Source organism: Rattus rattus, chromosome 15 (assembly GCF_011064425.1).
Source record: "Rattus rattus isolate New Zealand chromosome 15, Rrattus_CSIRO_v1, whole genome shotgun sequence".
Taxonomy (NCBI): Eukaryota; Metazoa; Chordata; class Mammalia; order Rodentia; family Muridae; genus Rattus; species Rattus rattus.
In genome coordinates, this window is record NC_046168.1 from 63887323 (window position 1) to 63900895 (window position 13573).

Sequence of the window (13573 nt, forward strand, 5' to 3'; positions counted from 1 at the left end):
GACACCAAGTTTGCACGTGGGCAATGTCAGTGGTACCCACCTCACCCTTTCCCTCTTCTGCACAGGAATGGGTAGCAATCGAAGCCTGACCCACAGCAAGGCCTACTCCAAACAGCTATTTCCAGGACAGATGTAATGGTCTGGTATCTCACAAAACAGGTATCTGAAGAATGAGACCTACATATCACAATTCAAGAGACCAATGGGAAGGTTTAGCATTTTATTATGAATGGATTGTCATCAAGTTCCATATTATGTATTCAATTAAGGCAGCATGGTGTGGCTTCAGTTTTTATCACCAAGGACGAAAAACAAATCCTTATTCTAACTACCCCGCTAACTCTGATGGGGCCGGGGGTGTGTAACAGAAGGTGGTCACTTTCTTTAGCCCTGTATGGCCCCGTACTTAGCTTGCAGTGTTCCTATATAACATCTCCCTGGTCTGCTGGGACTGCCAATTTTCTGATAAAGTTCTCTGTCCAGGTAACCTGGGGAACAGTGTGGTACATTTGGTTTGAGAGGGGCCTGTGACAGACCAGGGCACCATTGCCACGCCATCAGGGCTAAGTAGATATGCACTGTAGCATCTTACGGCCCCTATTCGTTGATCTCTTCTTCATCCTCATCTTCAAAAGCCTCTTCCCCATCATTGACCGTGGCGTCCTGGTACTGCTGGTACTCGGACACCAGGTCATTCATGTTACTCTCAGCCTCGGTGAACTCCATCTCATCCATGCCCTCGCCGGTGAACCAGTGCAGGAAGGCCTTGCGGCGGAACATGGCTGAGAACTGCTCTGAGATGCGCTTGAATAGCTCCTGGATGGCAGTGCTATTGCCTATGAAGGTGGAGGCCATCTTCAGGCCCCGTGGTGGGATGTCACACACGGCTACCTTCACGTTGTTGGGAATCCACTCCACAAAGTAGCTGCTGTTCTTGTTCTGGATGGCCAGCATCTGCTCGTCCACCTCCTTCATGGACATGGGGCCCCGGAAGACAGTGGCAACGGTCAGGTAGCGGCCATGGCGTGGGTCACAGGCAGCCATCATGTTCTTGGCATCGAACATCTGCTGTGTGAGCTCAGGCACTGTCAGGGCACGGTACTGCTGACTACCCCGGGCTGTGAGGGGGGCGAATCCGGGCATGAAGAAATGCAGGCGCGGGAAGGGCACCATGTTCACAGCCAGCTTGCGCAGGTCAGCATTGAGTTGGCCAGGGAAACGCAGTGATGTGGTGACACCACTCATGGTAGCAGATACCAAGTGGTTGAGGTCCCCGTAAGTGGGTGTGGTCAGCTTGAGCGTGCGGAAGCAGATGTCATAGAGGGCCTCATTGTCGATGCAGTAGGTCTCATCGGTGTTCTCCACCAGCTGGTGCACCGACAGTGTGGCATTGTAGGGTTCCACCACGGTGTCTGAGACCTTGGGAGACGGCATGACGCTGAAGGTGTTCATGATGCGGTCTGGGTACTCCTCTCGGATCTTGCTGATGAGCAGCGTGCCCATGCCCGAGCCCGTGCCACCGCCCAGAGAGTGAGTGAGCTGGAAGCCCTGCAGGCAGTCGCAGTGCTCACACTCCTTGCGCACCACATCCAACACCGAGTCCACCAGCTCCGCGCCCTCCGTGTAGTGGCCCTTGGCCCAGTTGTTCCCGGCACCCGTCTGTCCTGTGAGGCAGGAAGAGTCCAAGGGGATTATCAGTGACCTCATTTCTCCAATCATATTTTTTTTAGTGAAAGAGACTAGAGCAAAGGAACAGGAATCAGGCTGTAACAGGTACCCATCACCGTGCCTAGACGGTAGATGAGCAGGGACCTCCTCAGAGGCTATAAATCTGGGGTCCTGCTCACTAAAAGAGTGCACTTAATTCACTGAGGTCCTGAACCTGGAATCAACCTTAGGACATTATATTAAACAATACAAAATTTTAAGATACATGTGTCTCGACCTGGTAATGTCATTTCTTTTTGTTTTGAGTCAGTCTGCCTATATAGCCCAGGCTGGCCTCAAACTCACGTAGGCCAGGCCAGGCTCAGACCTTATTTTTAAATAATTTTGGCACATGGTTCAAAGAGGATACAATATATACATCATGGTTCTGAGCTTTCTAAACTTTGTACTAATCCAAAAACACTTCAAAACCCAAAACTTTCTGAGCTTTGATCTGATGCCACAATGGGAAGTTTCAAACCTGACCCCATGTGAAAGGTCCAACAAACGCAGAAACTCTGACAACAGTGCATGGACTGCCTTCAGGTTCTATGTCTAAAGTGTATGATACAATTCATGTTTGCAATCCGGTCTGCAAGGAAGCTCCCTGGAGGCATGCAACTGTTTCAACACTCCCGGGCTTCAAGAATTTTTAGATAAAGGAACAAACACTTACTTCCTTCTCAAGACAGCAATTTGCTGTTACACTACACACTCATGCCATGTGAAGACACTTTGATTTCACTCAGTGATGAAAACATTAATCACCTTTCAATATTAAAAGGTGGATTTTGAGTGGGCAACCCAGCATGACCAGAGTGACCTCCCTCTTGCCAGCCTCAGGAGGGTGCTCAGACTCTTGGTCCCGCCATTTTTGTCTCTCTGTGTACAGGGAGGTACCAAGATCATCGCTCCACGGTGGTCTGGGCAGATGCCCACTCCATGACTACAGCATACCTGAAAGACAGACGCTGGTCCCTCTAGCCTCTGAGGTAGCCATTTTCTTGCTTTGCTTTTCCCTGGCCTAACCTTGTCTAAGATGGGCCTCTCTTCCATCCTGTCCAGCTGTGCTACTTGGTGAAGCCTGGCTGTCTCTCAGATGATGTCTTGGGTTTCTATGGCTGCGATAAAACACCGTGACCAAAAGGCAACTTGGAGAGGAGAGTTGTTTCACCTTTTGGTTTAAGTCCATCATGGAAAGAAGCCAGGGCTGGTACTCAAGGCAGGAGCTGATGCAGAGACCATGAAGGGGTGTTGTTTACTGGCTTGCTCAGCCTGCTTTCTTACAGAACCCAGGACCACCTGCCCAGGGCTGGCACCGCCCACAATGGGCTGGACCCTCCCACGTCAACCATTAATCAAGAAAATGCCCCACTGGCTGGGTGGTGGTGCATGCCTCTAATCCCAGTAGTAGGCAGGTTTCTGCGAGTACAAGGCCAGCTTGGCCTACAGAGGGAGTTCCAGGACAGCTGGAACTACACAGAGACGCCCTGTCTCACACAGCAACAACCACCAGAAAAGAAGAGGAAGAAGAGGAGGACAAGGATGAAGAGATGGAGGAGAAAAGCAAAGAAAGAAGGGAAGGGAGGGAAGGAATGGAAAGGAAAGGAGCAAATGTCCTCAGACTGGCTTGCCCACAGGCCAATGTGATGGGGGTATTTTCTCAACTGATCATGTCATTGGGAACTCTCACCTTTTAAAATTATCTATCACTAATACAATCACTTTTCTTTTTCTTTTCTTTCCTTTTCTTTCTTTCTCATCCCAAAAGCCTCTAGCTCTTATCAGTTAAGTTGACCAAGCACTAGCCAGCACAGATTGTCATTGTCCTTCTTAAGCACTCACAGACCCATGTCTACCCCTTCCCACACAACTCAGCAGGCATCAGCCAGGCTAGACCCCAAGCCAGGCAGTGAGAAGAACAAACCCTGAGGTCAACTCGGAACTCAGGTTTGACCTTGTACTGGGAACTCACAGAAGGACTGCACGCACGGTCAGAGCCTAGAAACCATTCATTAAAAGCGCAGAAAGCATAGAGGGCAGCTGAAGGCAAGACAGAATCTTAAATCAAGCTTGCTCAAGCTTTAAGTGTTCCAGTGACACTGAACTCCAGTTTATGCCAGCAACTCAGATCCCTCGCAACCTGAAGCACGGATTAGCTCCAAAGTATTCTCTACGCTTGACAAAAGAAGGAAGCTGGTGACTTTTTGAAAAAATATTTTGCCATTGTCTCCTAGCAACAGATCATCCCTGCTTAAATATCTGGAGGTCATAAGTTGAACATCCACACAGTGCATTCGGCCATTAATCAGTGACTCCGGCTTGTTAAACACGGGCTGCAAACCTGAAGCTTGGCAGGCACGCTGCAGACGCCTAGGCTTTCCTCACAACCCTCCCTCTGGTGTTCCTCCAACTCACTCCGGGTGAAGAGTTAAGTCTGCCAGCTCCCCGTGCTCCCTGGCTCCTCAGCGAGTCGTTCATCTGAAGGAAAACTACAAACCCACAAAGGGGCTTAACTGTCTGGCGCTTAGCTTCTTTCCCTGTCTTCTTGGCCGTGTGATGACCAGCAATTACAGATGAGAGTATGATCACGTCATTGGGAACTCTCACTTTTAAAATTATATATTACTAATGCAATCACCTCTCTCTCCCCTCTCTCTCTCTCTCTCTCTCTCTCTCTCTCTCTCTCTCTCTCTCTTCTCTCTCTCTCTCTCTGGTCTGAAACAGGGTCTCTCTATGTAGCCCTGGTTATGCTGGAAATCAATAGGTAGACTAGGCTGGCCTTGAACTCGCAGAGTTTCACCTGCTTCTGTGCTGGGACAAAGGGTGTGCGCCATTTCAAACTCTATCCAGAACTGAGATGACGCCAGCTTCCTGATTCAGTCTTCTGTTGTTGAGGAAGGGCCCTTCCTCACGTTCCTCCACTCGATAAACTCTGCTTGACAACGCTGTTTTAATTTACCAAAGCTGGCTCCAGGCTGTGAACCAGCTGAGATGAGCCGTCCACGAGTCAGCGGCAACTTCAAATAAATACATTTTTTATTGTTTTTTTTTTTTTTTTATTTTCCAGGATAGGGTTTCTCTGTGTCTACCCTTGGCTGCCTGGAGCTCGCTCTGTAGACCTGGCTGGCCTCAAACTTCATAGAGATCCACCTGCCTCTGCCTCCCGAGTGCTAGGATTAAAGGTGTGCACCACCTTTAATTATACCGCCCCATGTAATTAATTCATAACTGGGAGTGGGTGGCCGCTGCAGAGGTAGCTCAGTGGTTAAGAACAACTGCTCTTCCAGAGACCCAGGTTCAGTTCCCCATACCTACTTCAGGTGCTCACGAACGCCTAGAAGCCCCAGCTCCAAGGACTTAACACACACACACACACACACACACACACACACACACACACACACTCTCTCTCCTACCTGTTGCCATACACCACACAAATAGAATTTAAAAAAAAAAAAAAGGGGTTTGGGGATTTAGCTCAGTGGTAGAGCGCTTTCCTAACAAGCGCAAGGCCCTGGGTTCGGTCCCCAGCTCCGGAAAAAAAAAAAAGACTGGGTATGGTAGTATATTCAAGTTCCAGGTCAGCCAGAGTTACACAGTGAGACCCTATCTATATTTATATCTATATATCTACATATATCTATATCTATCTATCTATATTTATATCTATAGCTATCTCTATAGATATTTAAAAGGGAGGGTGGCGAGATGACTCAGCAGCTAAGAGCGCACTGGCTGCTCTTCCAGAGGACCCGAGTTCAATTCCCAGCAACCACATGGTGGCTCACAGCCATCAATAACGGTATCTGATTCCTTCTTCTGGTGTGCATGGGAACAGAGCACTAGGACACATGGAATAAATATTTTCCTAAGTGTGTATCTCTGTGTACTGCCTTTTAAAAATATTTAAAAGGGGGGCTGGGGATTTAGCTCAGCGGTAGAGCGCTTACCTAGGAAGCGCAAGGCCCTGGGTTCGGTCCCCAGCTCCGAAAAAAAGAACCAAAAAAAAAAAAAAAAAAATATTTAAAAGGGAAAGAGAATGCATAAAGGTACAAGAAATTTTACGGACAGCTTTAAATGCCAAATGCTATTTTCTTCTGCGTGTGTGCATATACATATGTACCTGTGTATGTGTGTACAGTATACAAGTGAGAGACTGACAATTGCTACCCCTACCTTCTCCTCCCCCTCCTCCTTCTTTATTGGACAAGCTCTCACTGAACCTGGAGCTGGCTGGTTCAGCTACACTGGCTGGCTAGCAGGTAGGTACCAGGGCCCCCATCTCCAGGGGCACACACAGAGTACCCAACGTTTTTTAAACCGGATGCTGGGGATAGAACGTAGACCTCATGTCTGTCCAGCAAGCTCTTTACTAACCAAGATGACTATGCCATCTCCCTAGCCCCCTAATGCCATTTTCTTACATTTGTGAGGTCAGCATTGGGTCACTTCGATCACAAGTGTGTGTGGGATACTAGGCTTGATCTGTTCGGGTTTCTCTGGGGTGAGCCTTTTGTTCCAGGGCCCAGTTTCTCTTTTCGGGGTAGATACTTGGGTGTGGACACTTTACACACAGAACAGCCTCTTTCAGGGTTGTATTCCTGTGATTCCTACTGAGTGGACTTTTTTCCTTGGCTTGTTTTATGTGGTTCTGGGATCAAACCCAGGACTTTCTATATCCTGATCACATGTTCTGCCCCTGAGCCACACCCCATTCCTGGTAAAGCTCAGGCTCAGTGGTTTGAGTTCTCAGAACATCCGAATACCAAGTTCAGGTAGAGGCAGAGGTAAACTGTGCTGTGGTGGTACTTATCCAGTGGGAAAACTGACCAAGTCTTCTTAAATGTTTGCCTTTTGAGAGTCGACTCTGAAATTAAAGTCAGGGAAAAAACCCTATATGGGACAAAATGTTCATCTTCCTTTTTTAAAAAAGATTTCTGTATGGATCTATGTTTGTGAGTGTATGTATGTCCATGTCTGAGCGCATACATGCCCAGAAGACAGAGACAGCTTTCAGGACTTCTCTATCATTCTCTGCAAATCTGAGGCCGGTTTTGTTTCCTTTCCATTCCCAGCAATCCTCCTGTCTCTACTCTCCTTGGAGCTTCGATTACAAGTGTGTGTGGGGGGGGTTGGGGATTTAACTCAGCGGTAGACCCTGGGTTCGGTCCCCAGCTCCGAAAAAAAAAAAAAAAAAAAAAAAAAAAACAAGCGTGTGTGGGATACTAGGCTTGTTCTGTGAGCACTGGAGATCTGAGCTCAATATTCAGTTCTCACAGTATTCTTCTGCTGGCTCGTTTGAGACAGGATCTCACATAGCCCAGCCTGGCGTTGAACTCCCAAACTTTCTACCTCCAAATCCGATATGCTAGGGTTTCAGGCCCATGCCACCCCTCCCAGACCATTAGTCTGTGTGTGAACACATGTGTGGGTGCATGTGCACATGCATGAGAGGAAGCCAGAGAGCCTTCCTCCATCGACAGGGTCTCTGGATTAACTGGAACTCTCTGATTGGCTGAGTAAACCTCAGGTATCCCAGGTATCCTGGCTCCATCTCCCCTGCCACTGGGATTATAGGTGTACACTGGGGTTCTGAGGTATCAGGGATCATATGTGTGTGTGTGTGTGTGTGTGTGTGTGTGTGTGTGTGTGTGTGTGCATTTATACCTATGCACATATGGGCTGAAGAGATGGCTCAGCCATTAAAAGCTAGCCTCACAATCAAAAATATACCCATGCAGCACAAACCAGGCATGGAAACCCACTTGCTTTATGCATACACAGCGGAAACCAGGCATGGATGGAAGGCCAGCATCTATAATCCTGACACACGAGAGTTTGAGGCAGGAGGCTCAGTTCACAGTCATCCTCAGCTACATAACGAATAAAAAGATTTCAGATTTGCAGCATTTTGAATTTTCAGGTTAGGAATGCTGCGCCGTGCTCCAAATCTGAAATCTTTTTTATCATCTACAAAGTGCCGCAAGTGGACCACCCCAATTCAACCCCTGGTACCACAACAAACACATAAAAATGAAACAAGAAACGCAGGCCAGCAGGCGGAACCTACCGAAGATGAAGTTGTCAGGCCGGAAGAGCTGCCCAAAAGGCCCAGACCTCACGCTGTCCATGGTGCCGGGCTCCAAGTCCACCAGGGCAGCCCTGGGTACGTACTTCTTAGCTGGAGGGGGAAAAGCCCACCAGAGTTACTCCCAGGTTTCTGGAAAAATCGACTCAGCAAGTCCCACCAGGCCAGAGCGGACTGGCAGGGATGACCCATGTCTTTTCAGAGAGGGTACTGTGAGTTTCTCTATCATAGATGAGAAACTACTAAGCCAAAAAGGCAGGATTAGTGGGAAATCAACACTACGGCCTACTTCGTGTCCACTGGATTTTCCAGGTCACCTCCAACACTCCTATTAGACAGGTGCACTCCTCTAGCTGCAGAGAAATAAGTAAGATTTGTGGCAGCAGCGTGGCCTTCCGTTTGCTTTTGGGCACCTGCCCTGCGGATAATGGAATACATACAGGTACCTAAGCTCTCTGAGCAGCTCCCAGGCGCCGGCCCAGGGGCTCCGTGTCCCTCGTCTTCAAACTCGAATGAGCTCTTCACTCGTTTGAGTAGACAATGTGCCCGTGTAGCACCACATGACACCAGGGCAAGCTTTCATTCCCATCCGGTGAGGACGGGCTTTACAGCAAGTTCCACCACATCCTGCTTGGCTCTGCCCAGAACCAAGTTGAGGAAAGGGTCAACAAAATGTCGCCCAGTGAATAAGAGGAAGTGAACGCTGGAGTGTCTCTTAAGAGCTGCCTAAAGATTCCATGTGTTTCAGGTCTCCTTAGATGAGCAATATCCCATGATTCATTTCTACCGCCCTTCCCGGTTCTGGGTGAACAGGTGGGAAGTAACTGGTGACTCCAGTGTCTTTGGACACTTTCAATGTCATGCCGTGGGAACGTCTGTACATGCCATTCTGGGTGTTCTCTCTGCGCCCTGCGATTTCGTTGGTTTGTGAGGTGTGTGTCACACTCTTATAATAAAACTTGCCCTGTCTTAAAGTAGCCTTCAGAGCACAGAGGCGCTATTATTCCCAAACTGGGATTAGCCAGAGTCTAGAATTTTACTAATCTCCCCATTAATTATCAGAGCCGCCTACAGTTTTGGCGTCCAATGAATATAACTTCAGGTGAAAGACCAGGAAAAAAAAAAATCACTTAAGCAAGTGTTTCTCAAACTTTTAGCTAAGCATCCTTAATAAAAGACGCCCTTTAAAAAACCCCATTCCATTCGTTTCCGCCGCTCTCTTCTTTCAAAGCTTAAAAAGATGGCCTGGGAGCGATGAGGTTATTTCACAACCTCAACGGATGGTTTGGTGCGAGCCTTCGGGATAGGCCGGATCCCACAGTTTGAACAGACCTAGGGCGGGTTTCCCGCTCCAGGGGGAGTGAGGGAGTGGCCGGGCATCCAGCTCCATCCCGCCCTAACTTTTCCCTGAACAATTTCTCCCGGCGCCAAGACCGCACCCCGCGAGCCTCCCCCCTCCGGGTCCAGCCCGGGGTCCCGGCAGGGTACGGTCGGGTCCTGTCAGGGCAAGCCCGAGAGGCAGCCGGGAAAGGCCAGGTGCCGGCGCCGGAGGCGGGGGTTGGGGGAGACAGCCCGAAGGCGCGCGACTCACAGGATGACTCATTGTAGTAGACGCTGATCCTCTCCAGCTGCAGCGCCGAGTCGCCCACGTAGCCTCCGGCCGGGTCGATGCCGTGCTCATCGCTGATCACTTCCCAAAACTTGAGAGGGGACGGCGAACGGATAGAGAGAGTCAGACCCGGGGTCTGAGAAGTCCCCGCCACCCGCACCGGGACCTGTGATCGGCTCTCCAGGGCCAGCTCCCCGAGTCCTGGGTCGGAACCCTGAGTCAGCCCCCTGAGACCCGGGGCCCACTCTCCCCGCCAGGTCGCCGCAGGCACCTGGGGTTCAGTCCCCCGGGCCAGTTCTCCAGGGCGCGCCCTTCGGGACCGCTGGCCCGCTCTCCGAGTCCGAGCTCTGGGGCGCACCCTCTAGAACACACGGCTGGGACCGGTGGCCCACTTGGAGCCGGATCCCCAGGGCCAGCTGGCCCACTCTCTGGGCCGGATCTCCGGGTCTGCCCGCGGGGACACGGGGTGGGCTCTCCCGGGCTTGCTCTCCCAGGAGTGCGCACGGTCAGCCGGGCTCGGAGGAGCAAGGCGGGGTCCTCCGAAGCCGGCGACACTAACTGCCCACCCGTGGATGGAAACGCACGCCGGGACCCACCTTGGTACCGATCTGGTTCCCACACTGGCCCGCCTGGATGTGCACAATCTCCCTCATGGCGGGCGCGTTTGCGCTCGGGCGCTGGCTCTCCCGACTGAGGCGTGACTGCGGCCGGCCGCGCGCTCCCGGGACTCGACCCCGCTCGGCCCTCCGCCCTCGCCTTCCCCTCCAATGGCAGCTGGCTGTCCCGCTTGCCGTCCCCGCCCCCTCCCAAAGGCTAGCGGGCGGATCCCAAGCCAGGCTCGCCGTCCTGACGGCTGGAACCCTGGGCGTCCGACTAGGGGGAGCAGGATGGACTGGCGGGGACACCCGAAGAGAGGAGGGAAGCCCTAGACTCTCACTGCATCACGGTGCTATTAGTACCCAGGGTATTGGTCACCTGTCACCGGGTGAGTTACAACTCTCCAAGAGAGCTGGGAGAGCCACCCACAACCCTGCGGGTGGAAGGCGACCTTTGGGACCTGATGTGGATTCTTTTGGTTGTCGCACTACCCTAGGCACGCGTGTTTAGCTTGCACCGCTTTACCTCTCAGCCCCATCTATAAAGTGACTCCACCGCTGCGTTTGGCTAGCAACACCCTCATCCACGCGGCCTCCCAACGACAGGACTCGCTCCCGCCCTCACTCACCCCCTCAACTTTTGAAAGAAAGCAAAACAAAACTGAGCACTGTTCTGAGGGAGGGGCAATACACAGGCGCGGTGCTGCTGGAGAGAGAGGACCAAGAGGAAAGCAATCAGTCTCAGGAGGGGCAAGGGGCCCCTCGGAGATGCGGGAGTGCCTTACGACTATGATGCCCAAGGCCCCAAGTTTCTTGTATGATGGCTCCCGGTCTGTTCTTGGCCTCAGCAACTTTGCCACTGCTGGGCATTCCATCCTAGGAGGCTGTCCCTTGCCCCTCCAGCAGGCAGCCTCTTCTTGTTCCGCAGATGCCCTTACTTAACCCACAAGGACTAGTCACCAGCAGGGATGGTAGGCATGTCCTGACACCAGGGAACCTAGAATGCTCTGGAATCCCATCGGAGGCTCATCTGGCAAGGATCCGGCCCAATGCCAGGGGAAAACACCAACAGGTGAAAATCAGTGTATCCTTAGGGACCCTGAGAGGAACGAGCCCTGGCTGAAACGACTTGCTTTTCGGTTCTGGTGGTAACACTCAGGGCTTCACCTTCCTCGTTTGTAAAATGAAAGGCTTGTCCTGGAGACACCTGACTGGCTCTCAGGTGCCAGGATTCTTTGCTACCTGTAGTCTGTGCAGCCGGCAGAGATTCCCAGGTGTTCTCAAAACGCTTCCTGTCAGGACCTCCTGTGTCCTCCTGACCCCAAGCCAGGCAGAAATGCCACACAAAAATGAGGAAGCAGCAAGATCAAGATCGGTAATTTGTAGCAGTGGTTTCTTTTTAGATCTGTGAAGACTAACAACACCGTAGTGTGGAGCTGGGGAAGTGCTCCATTGGTAGTGTTTGCCTGTACGCATGCGGGAAGCCCTGTGTCAAATCTCCAGTATTCCCTGTGCTCAGAGGTTCAGGATTGATCTAGGTTAGAAATACATTTGAGGCAAACGGGTTGTGTGTGTATCTACCTACAAACATGAGAGAGAACACAAATGTGGGCGAATCACCTGAAAGGAGAAAACCCCCATTGAGAAGATATGCCCATAAGATCCAGCTGTAAGACATTTTCTTAATTAGCAATGATGGGGGAGGGTCCAGCATTGTGTGTGTGGATGTTGGGGGTGCCATCCCCGGGCTGGTGGTCATAGGTTCTATGAGAAAACAGGCTGAGCGGCCGTAAGAAACCAGCATATAAGAAGCACCCGTCCCTGGCCTCAACATTAGCTTCTGCCTCCAGGTCCCTGCCCAGTTTGGGTTCCTGCCCTGACTTCTCTCAATGGGTTGCGATTCAGGATACCCAAGCCAAACAAACCCTTTCCTCTCCAAGTTGCTTTTGGTCGAGGTGTTTCATCACAGCAACAGTGACCCTGAGACAATATATCTACTTGCCTTTGAAAGAGGGCAAAAGACATCCAAAAGCAGTTTTCTTCTAGAGCTTTTCAAATGTTTCCAAATTTGGGTATTGTTGGGACCTCCCCCCTCCCCCCTCCATCACTCCAGCGCTGTTCTCCTGCCTTCTTATGGTCTCCGGGACCTCCCCGTGCAGAGCTCTCCAGTAATATTCCTGGAGAAGCTGGGAAGAGGCCACCACCTTACCCAGGTGCCCGGGAACCATGAGCCTGAACCTACCCAGCTCCCCATACGGGACATTCAGCTGTCTCAGCAGCCTCCCCAGTGTAAGAGCTCTCTCTCTGGCCCTCGCTCAATGTAATTAGTGACTCCCAGTAAATGCTACCCTTTCCGCTCAGAGCGGAGTCTAGGGTAGGAGGAGGCCATAGAGGAGCTGTGCGGTTCCTGGGGCTCTGCTCTTCCTCCTCAGCCTTGAGCAGTTTAAAGGACACCTCCCACTTCCTCCGAGGCAGCCATTTCTACAAGGTGGTCCTGAGGCTGTGATCTGAGCCTATAGTTTCCTGTTGGGCTAGAAACTGGGTGCCAGAGCAGCTCCAGGAACTCTACCAGGAAGATAAGGATTCATTAAGGAATAACAGATCTTAAGGAAGTTTCTGGAGGTCTCCTCCTCCCGCCTGCGCCTTACACTGTGGTGGGAGAGGGTAAGAAAATAATGAGACCTATTGCTGGATGTTTTTGTCTGGAATTCATGGGATTATCATGGTCCTAGTAGGTGTTCTAGCAGGTGAGAAAAATGGGGGCCAGCTTAGACCCCATCATCCTTGCTAACAACTGGATGAAAGTCTCTACCCCAGGTCTGAGGCCTGCCCAGGGTACTGGGGGAACTTAGCTTAAGCAGAGCATGTGCTTTATATTTAAAAGGCCTGGAATGGGGTGGGGCTGGAGAGCCAGCTCCCTGGTTAAGAGCACTGATTGCTTTTCCAGAGGACCTGAGTTCAAATCCCACAACCACATGGTGGCTCACAACCATCTGTAATGAGATCTGATGCCCTCTTCTGGTGTGTCTGAAGACAGCTACAGTATACTTATATATAAAACAAAGAAATAAATCTTTTTTTTAAATATTTTTTTTATTTATTTATTTATTTATTTATATATAAAGTACACTGTAAAAGAAAAAAATCATCATTACAGATGGTTGTGGTGCTGGGATTTGAACTTCTCGGGAAAACATCGTGCTCTTAACACACCTCTCTCCAGCCGAAATAAATCTTTTTTAAAAGTAAAAGAAAAGGAAAAGGCCAGGGGGCTATTTCCTGCATACACACATTCATGTGCACATGCACACATCACACAAACCTGGTTTGGTGTCTGGAAAGCCGGTTGCAAATTTAGACCTCTAAGCCTCCTTGGATCCTGATCAGGGAGAGACAGTGGGATGCTGTTGGTATCTTACGTCCTTCCCTAGCTCTCCACTCAGCTCCCTTCATCCCCACTCTCAGTTCCCCCACACTGGAAGGGTCTATCCCATTATATTGACCATCCTACATCAACCCAGGTTCATCCTATCACCCACAGGTATTATCTCAGGCCACCAGGAGTCAAGA

At 50.7% G+C, this 13573-nt stretch overlaps 1 protein-coding gene across 1 annotated transcript; it reads right to left on the bottom strand.

The window, feature by feature from the left end:
- Positions 1 to 208: 208 nt before the first annotated feature.
- On the bottom strand, positions 209 to 10104 carry Tubb6 (tubulin beta 6 class V). The gene is made up of 4 exons (XM_032886222.1): positions 10004 to 10104; positions 9390 to 9498; positions 7781 to 7891; positions 209 to 1664 (listed from the first exon to the last, which is right to left on the bottom strand). The coding sequence occupies exons 1-4, from the start codon at positions 10058 to 10060 to the stop codon at positions 598 to 600; spliced, it is 1344 nt and encodes a 447-aa protein (XP_032742113.1). The 5' UTR covers positions 10061 to 10104; the 3' UTR covers positions 209 to 597.
- Positions 10105 to 13573: the final 3469 nt, after the last annotated feature.